The sequence below is a fragment of the Phyllostomus discolor genome, chromosome 4 (genome assembly GCF_004126475.2).
Source record: "Phyllostomus discolor isolate MPI-MPIP mPhyDis1 chromosome 4, mPhyDis1.pri.v3, whole genome shotgun sequence".
In the NCBI taxonomy this organism is placed as follows: Eukaryota; Metazoa; Chordata; class Mammalia; order Chiroptera; family Phyllostomidae; genus Phyllostomus; species Phyllostomus discolor.
The window spans coordinates 203,011,991-203,030,952 of record NC_040906.2 but is presented as its reverse complement, the minus strand read 5'-3'; the positions used below and the strand labels follow the sequence as shown (position 1 = coordinate 203,030,952).

The window sequence follows — 18,962 nt, the reverse complement described above, 5'->3', positions numbered from 1 at the left end:
TGACATGTGGACTGGGGGGATCCGTCCAGGACTCGACACTCACCACCCTCAGACCTGGGGCACTGCCCTCAGCAGTTTAAACACTGGAAGTGTGTGCAGACGCAATCGCTGGCCAGGCGACGAGCAGTTAACATCCGCCTCCCGTCACCCTCCCCCACGGCATGTTCACCGTTCTCAATATTTAAACACTGCACTGCTTACAGCATATGGAAGGAAAAAGCTGACAAAAGCCTTTGGCCAATAACAAACATTTTACAAAGTCCGGCTTATTTACATTTCTGCTTTGTTAGTCAACTGGAGAGGCTGGCCCTGGAGGTGAGACCAGCGAAATCAGCCTGCACTAAACGTCCTGATGGGTGGTGGGCTCTGACGCGGCCCCCGGGGGAAGGCTGCACAACACAGTCGGGACCCACCCAGGGAGAATATCCCTCAGGGGTGCCCTAACTCAGGGAGCAGCGAAAGTGCAGTGTGCTGGGGCCGTGTATTAACAGGGGAAAGAGAGGTTTAATATCATGTGTTTCAGAACCAACTGAATGGACTTCAGATTTGCCTGAGTTAAATGCCTGTGTATCTCGGTGCGCATTACCAATTAAAGAGACAGAGACATTTCACTTCTTCCTCTAAATATAAATAAGTCGATGCAGAGGAGGGAGAGATGAAAACAAGTTAAAAGAAGGAAACCGACAATGGCACTGGGGAATGTGTGACACACATTTCTGTTCTCGGTGCCTGTTAGATTAACCAGGCTGAGTTCTCGACCTTCTGACCACAGGGAGCTGCGGCGCGGGCCCGTAACGTGCAAACAAAAGGAGAGAATCCACGGGGCTCCTTACACACCAAATCTCCCCGTCCTGCTCTGCAAAGGACGCGGGAAGAACAGCCCCACTGAGGGAGGGAGGTGCTGGGGCGACCCGCGCCCGCGTGTCACGGCAGTGGTCCCCATGACACACTCACAACATTTGCGAGGCCCATGCTAGGAGGGCGCATTTGCAGCGGGAGGAGAAACGGTGTAACAGGCAAGAAACGGATCCAGCCGTCCGGGATGCTTTACTGGGCTTTGTTTATCCAGCGCCGTGACACTTCTCCTCAGCTGTCAGCTTCATTTACCGGGGCAGCCGTGGAGAAAAACGATTGCTCTTTTTCCACGAACGCCGGGGAGGCCACGCTGGGAAGAACGCCCACGACACTCTGGCTTCGCTGAAGCCTGGCTATCCGCTACGCAACAGCTGCGCATTTCAACAATGACCCCACGGAGAGACGGCCACTGAGACAGGCAATCTGTGACGGAGAGGCAGCAGCAGCAGCAGCGAGATTCGATGGGAGGTGATGGGAGAGAGGCGAGGTCAGAGGTCAGAGAGCACGAGCTGGTCCCGGGAACGGGAGGAAGGAAGGGGGCGGGGGGTAGAAAGTAAAGGGCTGCACACGGAAAAATAAAGGGGAATTCCGAACAGCTGTTCCCAGAGCAGCGGTCTGAGCATCCTGCCCCGGGCGGGAAGCCACGTGCTCTCCCCTTGACGTGTTCATCCCATGGGTACCGACTCAGAAGCAGATGAAGGTGGACCGCAAAGTATCTTAGGGCCAAAGGCACAGATGAACGAAATTGAAACGTTAAGGACTAAAGGTGAGAAAAGGCGGAGGGGGGAGGTATCGGACTGGGCCTCACTGGCGGAGAAGGAAAGGTGCCTTTGCATTTAGGGAAATGGAGAAAAACAAAAACCTACTCTTTATATGAGCAGTTGCAAAATGTGGTTTTACTACCTATGACCAAGTTCACACAAATGCAATTTAAAAAAAAAAAGAAGGAAAGAAAATAGAGGGTATATAGGGTAGGTAGAGGGAAACAGAAGACCAAAAATTTTTCTTTAACAAAAAGCTTTTTTTTTTTTTTAAACAACCCGCTTAAAATGACACCACAGAAAATTTTTGATGAGCATCCATCAGAAAATACTCCAACTCGGGTGTCTGAATGGGCTTAGCTGTGGGGACTCAAAGAGTGGATGCCCACGGCCGAGAGGCCTGGGTGGCATGCCGAGGGCTCAGGGGCTCCTGGGCGTGGCCTTCGAAAGGCCGCCCCCCCGCACTCCACTCCACCTCTCAGGCGGACCCAGGTGCCACCCACCGGCCCTCTTGCACGTGGTGGCCCCGGCAAGGCCACTGAGAGAGGGCAGTATTGATCGCAGCTGGTTGATGTCTCAATACATGCAAACGGGGTGAGAGCCGAGGGTTTTGAACTGCATCTATTATTAAATTTTCCGCTAGACTGCCTGCCTATCACATCACACCGAATCAATTTGCCCATGATTGGAGTGAAGCAAAGATTTAGATTCTCGTCTTGCCCTGGTCTCCTGGTCTTCTCTTAACCTTCCTGGAACTAAACCCCCAAGAAGAGCAGCCGCTGACCTATCTTTTTTCCCAAGTTAGAAAAAAATAGATTCAACTTTGTGGAAACACGGTTTTATGGCTAGTTCTAGCAGTCACAGTCCCATGCAATCACCTCAGTAAACACGGCAAATCATCCCTGGGACCTTCACACGCAGTGATCCCCCCTCAGCCACGGCTTTGCTGTCCACGGGTTTTAGTTACCTCGGGCAACGGTGGTTTGAAAATATGAACTAGAAAACTCCATGAATAAACAAAGTGTGTAAGTTGTAAATTGTGTGCTGTTCCGAGTAGCATGATGGCATCTCCTGCTGCCCTGCCCCGCCTGGGCCGGGAGCTGTCCTTCTGGTCTACCATCCCCGTGTTGTAGACTCGGCCCACCCGGCAGCCACTTAGCCGCCAGTGATCGGATGGACTGCCCTGCTATCACAGTGCTCGTGTCCAAGTAACACTTATTTCACCTAATAACAGGCCCCGGGTGCAAGAGCAGTGATGCTGGCAATTCACGTCTGCCGAAGAGAAGCCACAAAGAGCCTCCTCTACGTGACACGCTGTGCTCGTGCGGGAAAAATGCAGTGTATGCAGGACGGGGTTTGCACCGCCAGCGGTTTCAGGCAACCGCTGGGGGTCTTGGAATGTGTCGGCGGTGGGTAGGGAGGACTACTATACGTATCTTCTGAACTGCACAAGGGCACTGTTGGATTAAGAGTCAGAAGCTGATGGGGACTCAAAAGTTGGAAAGTTTGAGTAATAGTTAATAAGCTCAGTGATCGATGCATGTAAAGCTACTGTTCCAGGAACTGAAGGTGCGACCCGCCCTGGCTCCAGGAGACCTTGGGCAGTCCCACCTGGGTGCCTCAGGAGGACTGCAAGCAGTTCAAGACGGTATCTGAGCCCCTGTGCTCTGCAGTGAGAGGACCACCGCCCAGGACACAGCTAAAGACCACCGCCCAGGGCGAGAACGCTGCAGTTCTTTAAGTCCAATGGACTTTTCCCTGAATTCCACACCCCTTACCTGCACTTTGTCCTCCTTATAAAAAGGGTCATTTTGAAACGGGATTTAAGACGGTCTGTTAGGGTGCGAACCCGCCGTGCTCTGGGATCACCGACCATCCGAATGAGGCCCTGCCTCTGCTTGCTGGGTCTGGGCAGCGACACGGGCAGCACGAACGCCGGCTGTTCCGGTTTCAAGGCCTCTGCCGCTGCAGACAGTAACCACCACGGACAAGTCTCCAGATCTCAGTGTGAACAGTGACAACAACCCAATCACCATCAACAGGCACTGCACACTTAACCATGCGCCTGCATCGTGTGTAGTAACACAAGCAATCACTACGGTAACCCTACGAGACGTGGTTATCACCTTACAGACGCAGAGACTAAGGCACGGCCAGACTCCAGACTCGTCCACGCTCACACAGCCAGCCAGTGGCTAGAAAATGAGGAGGTAAGCAAGACGGCAGCGTAGGCAGGCACACACGGCTCACCTCCTCACACAACCATGTCGGAGCCACAACTAAACCACGAACAACCATTCTTCAGAACGGTCGGAAACCGAGCTGAATGCAAATCCTACAACTGCGGGACTGAGGAGGAAACGACATCTAACTGGCAGGAGGGGCAGAGGGCGCTGGTCCCACACCTGCACGCGGCAGAGAAGTGTCAGCGAGATACCTAAGGAGTGACGAGGGTCCCGGCCCAGCCCCAGGGGTCCCACCGCCGCTGCGGCAGGAGACAGCACGTGTGCCCGTGAGCCCTCGTGTGGGAGACGTGTTCCCCACCCAGCGAAACCCGAGCGGCGGGAGGAAGGGTTCAGACCCCTCGCCCGGAAGGACGGCCACACGGGCAAAAACGGCCGGACTGTCAACTGCCCACGCCAGGGGTTCTGAATGAAAAACTACGGCATTTTTACCCCTTGGGAAAGTTTCCATGTATGCGTTAGGAAAAGTCCTTTTGACTCAACTCAAAAAGGACGAGTGAGTTCTTCTTCGACAAACACAGTATTTTACGTACAATTTTCCAATGTCAGAAAGGCAGTGCCTCGGAAACCATCATAATACCGAAAATTTCTTAAGGAATTCTGACATATAGAGCAGCCACAGCTTTCAAAATACTTAAGAGGGTCAGTCCAGATTTTGTTACGATTACCATGAGGACAATATTTTGAAAGACAGATAACATCAAAATGCTTTAATCAAAATGTATTCAAATTATAGCCATATCCAAAATGTGGACACTTCTTAGAAGCACGACATTTAGCCAAGAGTAACTGCAGAAGGCCACCTACAGCAGGACTGGGACCACACGTTCTTACCCGGCCCAGCATCCTGCTGGTCTGTGCCTCTAGTCCTACCGCAACTGTAACCAGCAACCTGTACGTGCTCACAAGTGCCTCAGCTCAGGGGATGATCTATGATTATTTTAAACATGACGCAATTCCAGAAAGCTCAAAACTAAGTAAAACTAACGATATGTGCTCTGTAAATGAAGTCTGTAGTAGAAGTCTTTAAATCCTCCCAAACCAAGAAGAACGAGTAAAGAGCACTCGGGGCTGCAAGAGGCAGGGAGGCGTGCCGGCTGCAGACGACACAGGAGCATGCATAGAGAACGCGCCCCCACCGGAAACACCCGGCCCTGAACCCAGGCTGCACGGGTGCTCAGCAAGCACGGGCACCCGTGCTAGTTATGCTTCAAAATCAGCACGTTACATAGGTGCATATATGTGTTCGTACATATATAAACACCTCATAGTACAGGTTTTTTTAAAAAATAAAAGGTGTGAAATGGTAAAAAGGCATAAACACTACCATCCATACTTCCAAGATCATAGAATAAACTATCAGAAAATTATCAGCGATCAATATCGGTTCTGATAGGTTTGGGAGAAAGTGCTTTCTGGCAGCCGCCTGCATCATGTTAGCAAAATTCAGAGAGGAGAAAAGGACATCAAAGTTTGCTGATAAAGGGAAGCCCGTTGCTTGGTGGGTCTGAATGAAGTCCAGTCTAAGGAAGGGGGAATGAGGATTTGTCGTTAACCAGACGACAAACACACAAACAAACAGATAATCCCAAGTTCATGACACAGGGAGTGGGAGACCCAGAAGCAGTATGGCCACTGAAACAGCTGAGCCCAAGAGTCAACGGGAACCTAAGGTCTTGTATCAGAATTAGAAGGTCATGTCTGTATCAGCAACAGGGTCTTGAACAGTGTCAGCAAGTCAAGACACTGATCAGTACAGATACTAAACCTATTTTAGAAAGTAAGTGCCACAGTATAAATTAAGTGGAACCACACACAAATAAGGCCAATACTTGTCAACAATCTCACCTCAGTGGCATCTACCAACAGGGGATCTCATTAAAAGATCATCACAACATATATGCTAAGAGAAAACAAACAATTTTCTGGCACAAGTTCAGGAAAACGTGCAAACTGGAGGTACCAGAGTGATTGGTGACTTTATAAACTGGGTGTTTATACTGGACTAGTTGAGTATCTTCTAGAACTGGAGCTCTCGCATGCTTGGGTGATAAACAATTCACAAAGTGATGGTCCTAGTATGTGGTTCCATCACTGGATTTCCAGACAGCAACAACGTACGGAGTGTGTGTTGCTACTGACACACAGGAGCGCCGGCCTTGCTGCAGAGTAAAGCGCCAGTCATGCAGAGAGGGGTACCTGGAATGCTCGCGGGCGAGATCGGGCCTGACCGTGACTGGTTGCTTCCCACCGGAGAGCCAACGGGAGACGGCGACGGGCCCCCGGGGATGCTGGAGAGATGCGGGGACGCGTGTGGAGAGAAAGGCGACTGAGCCGGGTTGCTCTGATCCCCCTGGCTGCTCGTGGACCCGGACGCGCTGACCGCTGAGCTCAGGGTGGCTTCCGTTCCCGTGGGAGGTCATCGATGGAGCCAGACAGGTCCTGAGGAGGAAGGAAGAAAAAACCGCATGTGTTTACAGAGAACACCATGTATTGGACCACTACCCGATCAAAACTATTTGAAAATCGTGATGGCATCCCCTTCAGCAATGAAGTTTTTCTAGATACACTCAAAATTCAGAGCACGGCCACTTGTTATTAGAAAACTTCAATGAGGTCTCTTGTAAGTTGAACCTATAAGAGCTGATCTATCCCCTAAAAAATGAATGAGTTGTACTCCACAAAAACCATCATCTGACAGCGTTTGCCTTGAGCCAGGGGTGTCCAACCTGTGCCCACGGGCTTGCAACTGGCCCAGGATGCTGTGAATGTGGCTCAACACAAAACCCGTGTTACTTACAACATTGTGAGATTTTTTGTGATGACGTGTCACACTGTACTATGCGTGTGGCCTAAGACAATTCCTCTCCTTCAGTGTGGCCCAGAGACGCCAAAAGGTTGGACACCCCTGCAAGTTTAAGCTGCCAGCCCTCGTCCAACGAACCATTCAAAGAGCCACCGGACACAGCTGCTAGGTGACGACGACCACCTGAGTGGAAAGCCTGCCTCTCCAATGACCACTTCGCTCGCTGGGCAACTATAGGTTTGGATCTTTTCATTTAAAAGTCAACACTGGAGGACTGTCTGAACTCCAAACTAGGAGGGCTGCAATGTAACAGCAGTCAACATTTTAAACCAACGCTTTTGGTGAAAATTATCACATTTATAAGTATTACATAATGACATTATAACAAAATAGGAGTATGTGTATTTTTTAAAAAAAATCCTTACCCAAGGACATGCTTATTGATAGAGAAGAGAAGAGGATAAAGAGAAGAGAGAAACATCGACGTGATACAAAACATAGACCGACTGCCTCCTGTGCGCATTCCCAAGCGGATTTCGAACCCACAGCCTTCTGGTGCACAGGATGACACGCTAGCCAACTGAGACCACCCAGCCAGGGCATGATACATGTATTTTTATGATATTGTGAAATAATCCCTTTGCAGTTATGTTAGTAGAATGAATCCTATGTCATGCCTTACTTCCAAACCATTTTAAGCTACACAATTTTAATGTGATCTAAACTGTTCATAATACCCCTCTAAGACAATTACTAAAACCCCCATTTGACAGATACAGAAACTAAGGCTCAGAGTCAAAGTTACTGTTGAAGGTCACACGACTGGGGGCACCAGGCACCTGCTGAAGATGAAGGAGGGAGAGAGAGAGGAGACAGGAGGAAAGGAGTCTTCCGCCTGCTCCAGAATGGCGGGAGGGAGGGCGGAGGCTGGCTTGGTCTCCCTCCCGCTGTGGCGCCCAGGCCCAGCCTGGTGCCACCACCCGCGGGTGCCCCGTGAGTCAGGGCCAGCCTGCCGCCAGGCTGGCCTCCCTTGTCACTGGGTCTGCAAACACAGCGGAGGCCGACAGCCAGGTACGGCGCGAGTCCCGGGGGCCGCGCTGCAGCGTCCGAGGTTTCTGTCTGGATAACCAGGACTGCGGAGTGCGGCGTGGAGTCAGGGACGCCCCTGTGTCCCAGGCGCCGTCCGTCCGACCCAGCGCTCTCCCCTCTTCAGCGGCATTCATGCTCCTTTTCCTCACGCTACTCCTGCAGCTTCTAACTCGAGGGCTTTGAAAAAGAGCGCAGGAAGGTGCTTAGGGCTTTGAAGACGGATCCAGACAGGAAGGGCAGAAGGGGCTGGGTAAAGCAGAGCTGCTTGCAGGGCACCCAAGATGTCACAAGGCAAGCTCAGGACTCAGATCCTAGTCTCCTGGAAAGCCATAATCACTTTATAGAATTAACTTCTCTTTTCCTAACCTCAAAATGGCCAATGATTAAAAATATATTCTAGCTCTGGCTGGTGTGGCCCAGCGGATTGATTGAGTGCCAGCCTGAGACCCAAAGGATTACCAGTTCGATTCCCAGTCAGGGCACAGGCCTGGGTATGTGGGCCAGGTCCCCAGTCAGGGGACATGAGAGGCAACCACACATTAATGTTTCGCATCTTTTTCTTCCTCCTTCCCCCCCGTCTAAAAATAAATAAATAAAATAAAATAATGCCATATTCTGAAAAGCGGATAAAATCTCACAAAAAATGAGTATTTTAGAAACACAAAAATTTCGTGCACTAAGAATACCACCTTTCCAGGTAAAAATGGAGTACAAATCCTCCATAGCCAATGTAACTGTGCTTACAAAATAACAAATATACAGGGCAGATTAAAAATACCCTAGAGAAAGTATCATTAAATCTTCGAAGTAAAACAGGGCAACTGAATTGTATCTTCAGAACTCAGAGAAAAACACTATATTAGTCTACGCAAATACACAACACGTGTGACGTCGCACCACTCAGCTCCTAAGTCACTGTACGTACTGGATGACTAGAGTAGCTGGAACCAGACTTTCCGACAAAACACAACTCTGCGAAGGCCAGCAGACACAGAGGAAGTGATCAAGCGTGTAACATCTACACACGCACACGGTTTAGAGAGTATCCACACGTCAGCACTTCCAGGCGCTTCTCTGAGTTCCCGGAGGCAGAACTTGGGCTCCACAGGAGGGGACGCACGTGAACGCACAAGAGCTCACGCACACCGCACCACACACATCTGGGTGTGGGCATGTGACAGTGCGGCTGGGGCCCCGCCTCCATGGCAGTCCCCCCCAACCCCGTGCACAGGGGCACATGGGGCACAGCTCTTTAAGGCGCAACACCACAGGATGGGCCCTTGGGCTAGAACGGACCCCTACCTGTATTTATTTGCTCTGCCCACAAGCCAAACATTTTTAAATGACTCAAAAGGGAAAAATAAAAAAGTAGTATTTTGTGATATGCGAAATACACCTGAAATTCAAATTCGGAGTCCGTACACGTTTTACTGGATGTAGCTGCAGCCATTCCTCTGCCCTGTGGCTGCTCTGGGGCTACAAGGGACAGCAGCTGTGACAGAGCGGGCCCCGTTGTCCTGCAAGCTCGGTCGTGCTCGCTGGCCCTCCCCGGAAAAGGATGCAGAGCCCCGAGTCAGAGAGCAAGGTGCAGCATGGCCAACTGCCACACCCTCTGCCTTCTGGGAACCAGGGCGATGCGGGCCCCCAGCCAAACTTGCACGGTGACCCTTGGAACATCAGGAAGTGTCCCGTGCTTCCCCAGGTGGGACTGACTGGACACCGCCAACCCCCACCCCACCCCACCCCGTCAGGGTGGGCAGGGCTCCATGTGGAGATACACCCTCCAATACCTAAAGAATGTGTTATCACCAAAAACAAAGGGGCAAGCAGACAAGAATCAGCTGGGAGGAAATGGGCTTTTCATGCTTCTTTAAAGAAAAAAACTGGTTGAAAACTAGATATAAGCCTTATCTTCTAACAGACTACATATAGAATTAAACACAGAAAAGACTAATTAAAAAAATCATTACTTGAGGTTAAATAAGTTTTTGCGAATCTTTTTTCATTAAAAAAACCACAAATTGTCACTTTTTAAAGTTCTCCACACGACCTACGAATCCCTTTCCCACCCTCCCTTAAAACTCCCCCGGTCACGGGCGGAGAGCGGCACGGGCAGGGGCGACGCGAGCCCGAGCCCCCCCCACTCAAGCAGCGAGGTGCGGGCACTCCTGTTACCCAACAGGCTGGCCAAGGAGTCCCAGAGAAGCACGGAGACACGGCGGCTTTCTTCACGTTCACGTGCCCTCAGAACTGCAGCGCTGACTAGCCGTCCACGCAAAACAGCACAGTAATAAAAGATGTAACTTCTTGTGTTGCTGTTACGCACTCACGGAACTTTTACTGCAAATCACAGAGAATCCTTCCCACCCCACAGCGCTTAGGGCATCCGCAACGGAGGGCTGTCTCACGACGTGGTGATGAAGAGGTTCAGGCAGTGGCTGAAACACCAGCCTAGTTAACAAAGAAGCTCCGTAACTACCACTCCTCCGGGGAACAATTGAGTCCCAGCAGGGCACCGCCTCGGTGCTTCTTTTGTAAGAGCTATCAGATCTGCGGGGCCTGGGAGGAGAGAGAGACCGCGCTGCATCTCATTCCAGCCAGGCACCTCCAAGCCACGGCGCTGCCATTGATCTTGCCGGGGTGCTGGCAGCTCAGGTACCGGCAGCTTCGGTACTGGCAGGGAGGGCTCTTCCAAGGGGCTGGAGGCCCCCTGCCCCACAGCTCTGCTTCCAACCTGCCTCTCCACGGACCGAGGACAGGGAGGCAGAGAAACTCAACGGGCTCCCACACAGCGGGTTCAGCATTTTAACATGGCACCTGATTTGGCAGAATCTCACGAGTAAGTTGGGTTTTCAACATCTGACATCACTCACGATGCGGAACACTTTCCAGCACACTCGAAGTAATATACAACTCCTACCGCTAATGGTCCCTTCATTTATTAACGCCAGCCTTAAAGAAAAAGGCTGCTTTACTCTAAAACTTAACGTTTCTGCACAGACTTGTCTCTGTAACCATCGCCCCTCCACCCTCTCTGTCCACGTAAACTGTTCATTCTAACCCAGTGACAAGTCCACGAGATCGCACTGGGCTTCGGAGGAGATGCCCCGGGGGAGCAAGTAACGGTTTGTGGCGGACTCTGACGAGAGAAAACACCTCAGGAGTTGACGCAGACCACAGATATGCTCCTGATTCAACGTGGTGGGACAGGGTGGGGTGGAGGCGGGGCAGACACAGCAGAATGTCTATGGGAATATATCACCAAGAAGGAGCACAGAAAGAATTCGTAGAAATCTACATATATGCAAAACAGACATACATACATACATAAGTGTAAATATTGTCATGTCTACATACTGCATAGAATCGTCCTTAAAAATTTTATGTTAATACATACATACATTGCTGTTTTTTTTTTAAAGATTTTATTTATTTATTTTTAGAGAGGTAAGGGAGGAAGAAAAGAGAGAGAGAGGAAACATCAATGTGCGGTTTGCTGGGGGTCATGGCCTGCCAACCCAGGATGTGCCCTGACTGGGAATTGAACCTGCGATGCTTTGGTTCTCAAGCCCGCGCTCAATCCACTGAGCTACACCAGCTAGGGCTACATTGCTGGTTTTGATGTTATTCAATTGGTCTACTAGTGTCTTATTAAAGTGTAACATCGGTCACCGCCAGGGACATCTTCTTACTGTCCCAAAGAACCGGAATGAGTTAGAAACTTTTACTCCCTTGCTTAAGTAAGTGGGTTTTTTAAAAAAAGCAAATCAACTTCAAAATACTCGAAGTGATGGTTCTCAGTACCATTAGGTGATGGTATCAGATCAGTCCCTGGCAGAACTGCAGGGCGCTGCACGCACTTGGGCATCTCCTGGCCCAGAAGTGCCCCGGGGAGAGCGGAGGATAAGCACTGAGTTAGAGACAGAGAAGGTATTTCAATCAATGAGAAGCATTCGGGTCTCTTGTTTAAGGAATTTAATAGGATGCAGTTAATGACTTCTCTTGTGACTTCCCACGGGCTTGAAGCACAGGTTAAAATGCCAGTTCAATGGTCTTTGGAAAAGTCCCTCAGTCATCTTCAGAAGCAGAAATAATCTCTCTTCTTCTTAGAATATTAAGTATGGTCCTGGCTGGTGTAGCTCAGTGGATTGAGCTCAGGCTGCAAACCAAAGTGTCGCAGGTTCGATTCCCAGTCAGGGCACATGCCTGGGTTGCAGGCCACGGCCCCCAGCAACCGCACATTGATGTTTCTCTCACTCTCTCTCTTTCTCCCTCCCTTCCGTCTCTAAAAATAAATAAATAAAATCTAAAAAAAAAGAATTATTTCTAAAAAAAAAAAAGAAACTTTTATAAAAAAGAATATTAAGTATGAAAGTCAGGCGTGTAGTTTTGCTTTCTCCGACTAGATCCTGCTTTCTTCAAGGCGGTGGCTGGTGCATGTCACTGAATTTACAAGCTCTGGAGTAAAATACAGCTGCAGACGCCATACAAGTAAGCCAGCACATGCGAATGTTTCTAAACATTTCCCACAAGCGCTCTACTGAGAACTACTGACTTCGCTCTTAAAACCGAGCAACGAATACTCAGCCCTCTGTTTCCCGTTACCACCTGAAGGCCGAGGCAGCCAGTCTTGTGAGACACTTAGCTCTTTAGAAACCCACTGTAAATCACATCATGACTACCCACCTTACTTTAGAACCATCATTCGGACATGAGCGAGAAATACGCCTTAAAATTGATACTAGAAATTGAGCCATAACGTGACTGACACATAAACACCTCACGATGACTGCTCAATTTCCAGGATGTTTGCAGGCTTCTTTTCAGCACGAACCTGCGTGTAATAACAGCGCATTTCAGGACACCCCCAACAACAGTCCCTGCCGCTTTCCTGTGTCCTAGACAGCAAATGACTTGAAGCACTGGTTTGCAGGCCTTAGAATGTCGTTCAAACATGCTTTATGTATTTTAGTTTCTATTTAAACATAACAAATACTTATCTCTTTATTACATGTGACATTTTTATGCAAGGCACAGCCTTTAGATGTATGAGGTCAACTTAAAATTACATTTGATGCTAATTTTAAAATAGTCATAAGCTCCATAAATGACAATCTCCTAGCCAAAGCCAGGGATAACAAAGAAAATTAATGAGTCAAAAAGTCGTTTTAGGAGAGGTAGCCAAGAACCCCTTCTTGGGGGAAACGGCTTTCACCTGATTCACTTGCATTCCTTCTCAAGCAAATATTCCCCCGATGGGCAACTCATTTGAACAGGGCATTTATAGGATAATCAGCTAAACTGATACTTTGCAAAAGCAGGATTCCCAGTTAAGCACACTGTGGTAAGCAAACGTTGTTACAATGGTTCTAGTTCCTTTGAATTTTAAAAACCAGCACCTGAAATAAAAGCTGGCCTCTGAGGTCCTCGGGTTAAACCTCCTGATAGGAAATGCACTGCCGTTCTAAATTTAGAAGCGGTAAACAACCTCAGTATGAAATATGCATCATGTGAGGGAACTTTTTCCCACTGCACAGGCCTCAGGGGGGTCCTAAATTATTCTGTTTTTGAACTCCGCCCAGGGAGAGCCTCCGCTCTTCCTCTGCTAACGCCCGGCCAAGTTACGGAGGCCGGGAAGAACCACAGAGAGGCCCTCTGGCACGGCATGAGCAGTAGAGAACTTAAAACTAATTTGGTGAGAGAGTTTATTCATCGTTCTCTTTTGGCTGAATGGAAACGAGGATTAAGTTCCATCTGGAAATAGCACGCCCTTCTGGGTCGCACTCTCAGGACTGCCCCCATAAGTGGCATCGGCCGGAGCCCGGCAGTGGCCACTCTAGCGCCTTCTGGGCGCCGGGGCCGCCAGGCGGTTCCCACACGAGAAAGCTGCAGCATCTCGTCGGTGCCAGTCCCTTGTCCCTGCTGGCCCCAAGTTTTTAAACTGACCTCACTGTCCCACACGGCCAAGGCCCTTTCTGACCTCCAGTCGCGGCCTGAGTCCGTACTGAAAATGCTAAAAAAGACTCCCCTGTGAATGATGGCTGGCCCTTCATTATTCCAGGAGTGAGGGCATTTTCAAGAGTACACTTATGAATACAAATTACACGCTCTGGTGGCATTAAAGCTGCACTGGTGCTGGGGGTGGGAGACTCTTGTCCTGAGTGCCCCCCTCGGGCAGGCGCACCCCACCTGGGGTTTGCAGGCGGAGCCCTGGGGTGGGTGTATGGGTGGCGCAGGTGGGAAAAGGGGCAGAGGGTGGTTTTTGCAGGTGGGTAGCATTTTATAAGTTGTCCTGGAACATGTGATCTTGTACACTCAAATGTCCTCCATGCATGGAGTCTCAATGATGAGCCACGGACAGCTAAACCAACAGATAAAAGGCAGAGCTTCTAGGAGGAAGGCGAGGACCGTCAGTGTCGTGGAACACAGAGCAGTCTGTCCCCAGCTGTAGCCGCTGGTGCAGGGGCCGTTGTCGGGTCGGCCCGGGCTGGGAGCGGAGGTGTGCCCTTTGCACGGCGGGTGGGCAGGACACGGGAGGCAGACAGAACCACGCATGAGGCGGCAGAACCTGGGGGGGCCCATGCCGCGTGGGGAGGAGCAGTGGGGGCGAGCGCAGGGAGGCTGGAGGGAAGGCAGCGCGAGAGGACGCGGCTCTCGGACACCGAGGCCAGGGAGCACCAAGGAGCACGGGCTCCCGGTTTCAGGGACCAGGGAAAAGTCTAAAGGGCCAGTCGGCATGTTGCCAGAGGAGAAGAAACCCAGCGCGATGCCAGATAAGCAATGTCAGACATTTAAAAGAAAAAAGTACGTTTTCAAGTATTTATGAACAAAGGATGCTTTCAACACGACTAAGATTATAGGTACCAGCTAAGAATAAATTTGTAAAATACTTAAAAAATCTCTGTATTTTCAGCACTGTATAAAACTTAACAAACACATGAACGACGACAACAAGAAGTGCCTAAATAACTATCGGCACTTCCTACTACTCATTTCGGTTACGCGTAAGAGTCCGTGGAGAGAATGAGGAAGGGTATGACCGTACCCCTTACCCTGAGAATAGCACAACGGTGCCTGAAAACGAATTGAGTCATGTTTCCGTGTCACAGGTTACACTCTCGAGCTGTTCTACTCCAGAACCCCTGGAGACGGCTCCAGGTCCGAGCAGGTCCGAAGTGGGAGTCAGCTAACAATGTGCTGGCTGAAGGACGGGTCAAGTTCACGAGTCGGTGCTTGGCAAACATCGATGCCGGGTACGGGGCAACACACAGGAATGACCCAGGTGCTTTGGGAGCAAATCGACAAACTGACAAGACTTGTAAATACGTAAGGTTTTGAGTTTGTCTACTGACAGCAGTGTTTATTGCTGAAAGTGCCATAAATCCTTGAAACAAAAAAGCAATCAACACCACCTTTTGCATCCCTCATGGTACAGACACGACTGTTTAGAAGTAAATGCTTAGCACGTAGCGGTTCTGAAAATAAAACTTAATGAAAAGGCATGAACCCTCAGGAGACACTTATTTCCTCAGTACACAGCAATGAGATACTTTAAAACAGTAAGACCTACAGGAACTGCAAATAAATTAGCAACCTAAAAAAAGCAAACAAAAAATAAAACGGAAAAACACCCAACTCACAAATTGTACCGAGTCTACATGGAATAATGGGAAGTTTTATTTGCAGAACAATAACTTAGTTATGTTGATGTTTTCCCTGGTCACACGAACCATATAAACATACATACTTGTTATGCATCCTTCGCTGGATCTTCCACAACTTTTTTTTATTCTGAAATGACTTCAGACTTATATACACGAAGTGGCAAAGACAACAGCACTGGGTGTTCCCACGAGCCCTTCGCCTAGCTTCCCTAAACGGCGGCTCTCACACAGCAGCTGTGGCACACTCACCAACACCACGAAACGGACGCTGGCTGGATACTATCACTGAAGCTACAGGTCATTCATACCTTCCCAGTTTCCCAGCCAGGTCTCTCTCCCAGGCCCCCAACCCAGCACAGCACCCTGCATCTGTTCCCCGAGTCTCCTTCGCCGCCTCCGATCCACCCCAGCTCCTCAAGTACGTCCTTGTGTTCATGGTCTCAGCACACGTGAAGAGCACCTGTTGGGTATTTGGTAGAATGTCCTCAATCCGTGTGCGTTTTGTGAATGCTCACGGTTAGGCTGGCACTGTACGTTTTGGGGAGAAACACCACGGAAGCGTGGTGTCCTTGCCAGAGTGGCAGAGCAGGGCACGGCAGCAACACGGTCACCTGTCAGGGGACGCTGCCCTTGACCACTGGGTGACCGCGGTGTCTGCTGGGTTTCTCCACTGCCCCGAGACTGTCTTCGTGCAGGAGAAAGGAGCCACTGCCCCCAGCCCACACCCAAGCAAGGGGATTAAGCCCCACCTCCTGGAGGAGGGGCATCAAGGAACCTGTGGGAATGAACGCCAGGCGTTAGACCCACACAGTAATTAGGAGATATCTGGGGGGGAATACGCACAGCTGCGTGCATATCCTGTTTCTCCTTGAGGTACTGCCCGTTAATTTTAGTTTTATCAGTGGATCGTGCCTGCAGCCGTACTCTGTTGTTCACATGTTGATGTTTCTGTTTGCTTCACGCCTTCTATTGATACATTATTTAGAATTCTTCTGTTTAGAAAAAGCTATCCTGCCTCCTTTCATGTTTTACAGGATCAAGACAATTATTTCTCTTACCGATGTTTTTTGGTGCAATTTAAGTGCCTTTATAAGATTATTAAGTGATATTCTTATCAACACTCAATGATAGTGATACTTCCAACTGTTATTTCGTGATTATAAAATATTGGGGAGAAAAAATATGCACTTCACGCTTTTCCGACACAACTAGTGGAGATATAATTCAATGCAGACACTTCGAACAATAATCTGCAAGCATCGTAGAGGGCTGAAGACGTGACCATCTTATGGCCCAGAAAGTCCACTCCTAGGTTTATTACACGCAGGCGCATGATGTCAGGAGAGGGACATTAGCACAGAAGCACAGTTTCAGTATTCTAATAGCAAAAAATAAAGACAACCTAATTTTCTAGCAGTATTAAATATTTATAGATGTATTCAGAAACTGGGATACCATAGAGCAGTGAAATTGAATGTGTTAGAACTGAAAATGTTAATACGGACATCATAAACAGCGTCGGCAGAAAATAAACAGAAACCCCATGTAGCGGTCCGTCATTAATGCAGGACGGGAGGCAAACGACAGTAGGAGGCCCTAAGCATGGTTGCTCATGTTCGAAAAGGTTGCGCACGTTCGAGAAGCCTAGTGCAGTGGCAGCAAGCAAAGATCAGAAGGGGCAATGAGTGTGGGCGGAGCGCCGTGGAGCGGGGATGCGGAGGGGCTGGAAAGGACAGGCGAGCAGGCGGAGTACCTCTGAGGTCCTACTTGCCTCCACGCCCGATGGCCAACAAGCTGCCGGGGGACCCGCGGCCTGAGCCGTAGGTCTGACCTGAAACGAACCTTGCCCTGGCCACTCCACGGAGCCCTGCTCCCCTCCCAGGCCACCTTGCTCTCAGGGTAAGGTCTTCCCTGACATCTGCACCACCGGGACGAGCCCCCAGATTCCTCCCTCCCCAATCCCAGGTCACATTTATCTCCTGCGGAACGTCTCCTGTCGAGTTTTAATGAATCGGTAGCATCTGCCACGGTGCAGACTCGGGGGGTGGGGGTGGGGGGGACGGCTTCCGTTCGAGCCCCAGCGTAGCCACTTATTAACGAACCACGGAAGAACCTTTCCATCTTTCTCCTTCCTCGTCTGTAAGACGGGGGAAAACTCCTACCTGCTGAAAAGAGTTGCTGTGAGAATAAAATGAGAAACTGTAAGTAACGGGATCGGTGCGGCAAGATCTCACCAAGTACGAGCTGCTCCCACTGACAGCCACAAGGCGGAGGCTGTGGGGACACAGCCCACGAGAGCGGCGGTTCCGAGGTACCGAGAGGGAGCGGCAGAGACGGTGGAGAGGGCGAAGAGAACCCGGTCCTCCCTGATTTACTGCTCCCAGGGGATGCTGGCGAAGGCCCCGTCGGAATCGGGTTTAAAAAATGGAACCCCGGACTGCAACCCAGAGAGAAACGAAATTCTGCGAGAGAAGCAGGTTTTTTCTCTCCTCTTCTGGCGACCTCGTTGGATGGACCACTCGTAAGCTCTGTGATGAGTACGAGCAGGACTGCCTGTGCTGTGCTCGGGAACACAGGTCTTGCCAGTGCTTCTACCCACGACCTTGTAACAAACACCGTAGCGCCAGAAGGCGGCTAATAGTGGAATGGTAAGAACACCCAACAGGACGCACTGTTGAAGAATCACAAACAACAGGATGTCACCACAGAGACTGTTGTGCTGCAGGAGAAAGAACTAGATGACAGAGGGGTCTGAAGCTTGGTGCCGCCACGGACTCGCCGTGGACCAGACGGTCTAACCTTGTATCCGCCACAGCACGGGGGCTGCAACGCTGACTCTGTCGGCGGGTGAATATAATGAACAGAGCCAATGACAGGGAAATTGTGAAGAACATCACTTTTAAAATATAAGATGATATTATGTCCTGATGTTAAGTTATACATTGGACACAGACTTCAAATCACTCCTGTTTTATTTTTTAAAGTGATATTTCTTTTTCTTTTTAAATTTTTATTTATTTTAGAAGGATTTTTTTTATTTATTTATTTTTAGAGGAGAGGGGAGCAGAAAGGGAGAGAAACATCAATGGGTGGTTGACTCTCATGCGCCCCCTATTGGGGACCTGGCCTGCAACCCAGGCATGTGCCCTGACTGGGAATCGAACTGGTGACCACTCTGGTTTGCAGGCTGGTGCTCAATTCACTGAGCCACGCCAGCCAGGTCTCACGCCTGTTTTAAAGACTAAGCTAGAAATAGAATAACAATAAAATAAATACTAAGGCCACAACAATTCATATCCAATTTCCTTTCTTCAATTTCCTCTCTTTGTAATGAACTGCCAAAAGACCTAAAGACTTATTTCGTTTTTTCGGTATTTAAAGATTTGAAGATACTTTAAGGTTATGTTAAACTGTTTCTTCTATGTTAAAAATAAAAAGAAATAATATAATGGATTCAGTATTTTCATAGAAATGATTGTTAAGACTTCTGAATTCTTTAGGGAAAAAAGTAGAGAATCTAAAAAGTTATTTACATGATTAGCCA

General features: G+C 49.5%; 1 protein-coding gene across 1 annotated transcript in view; it reads right to left on the bottom strand.

The window, feature by feature from the left end:
- The window catches only part of ARID1B (AT-rich interaction domain 1B), a 395,196-nt gene that overhangs the window by 107,128 nt on the left and 269,106 nt on the right, over positions 1–18,962 (bottom strand). Inside the window, 2 exon segments of the mRNA XM_028508460.2 lie at positions 6,059–6,277; positions 6,280–6,301. Of these exon segments, the coding sequence (XP_028364261.2) occupies positions 6,059–6,277; positions 6,280–6,301 (241 nt within the window).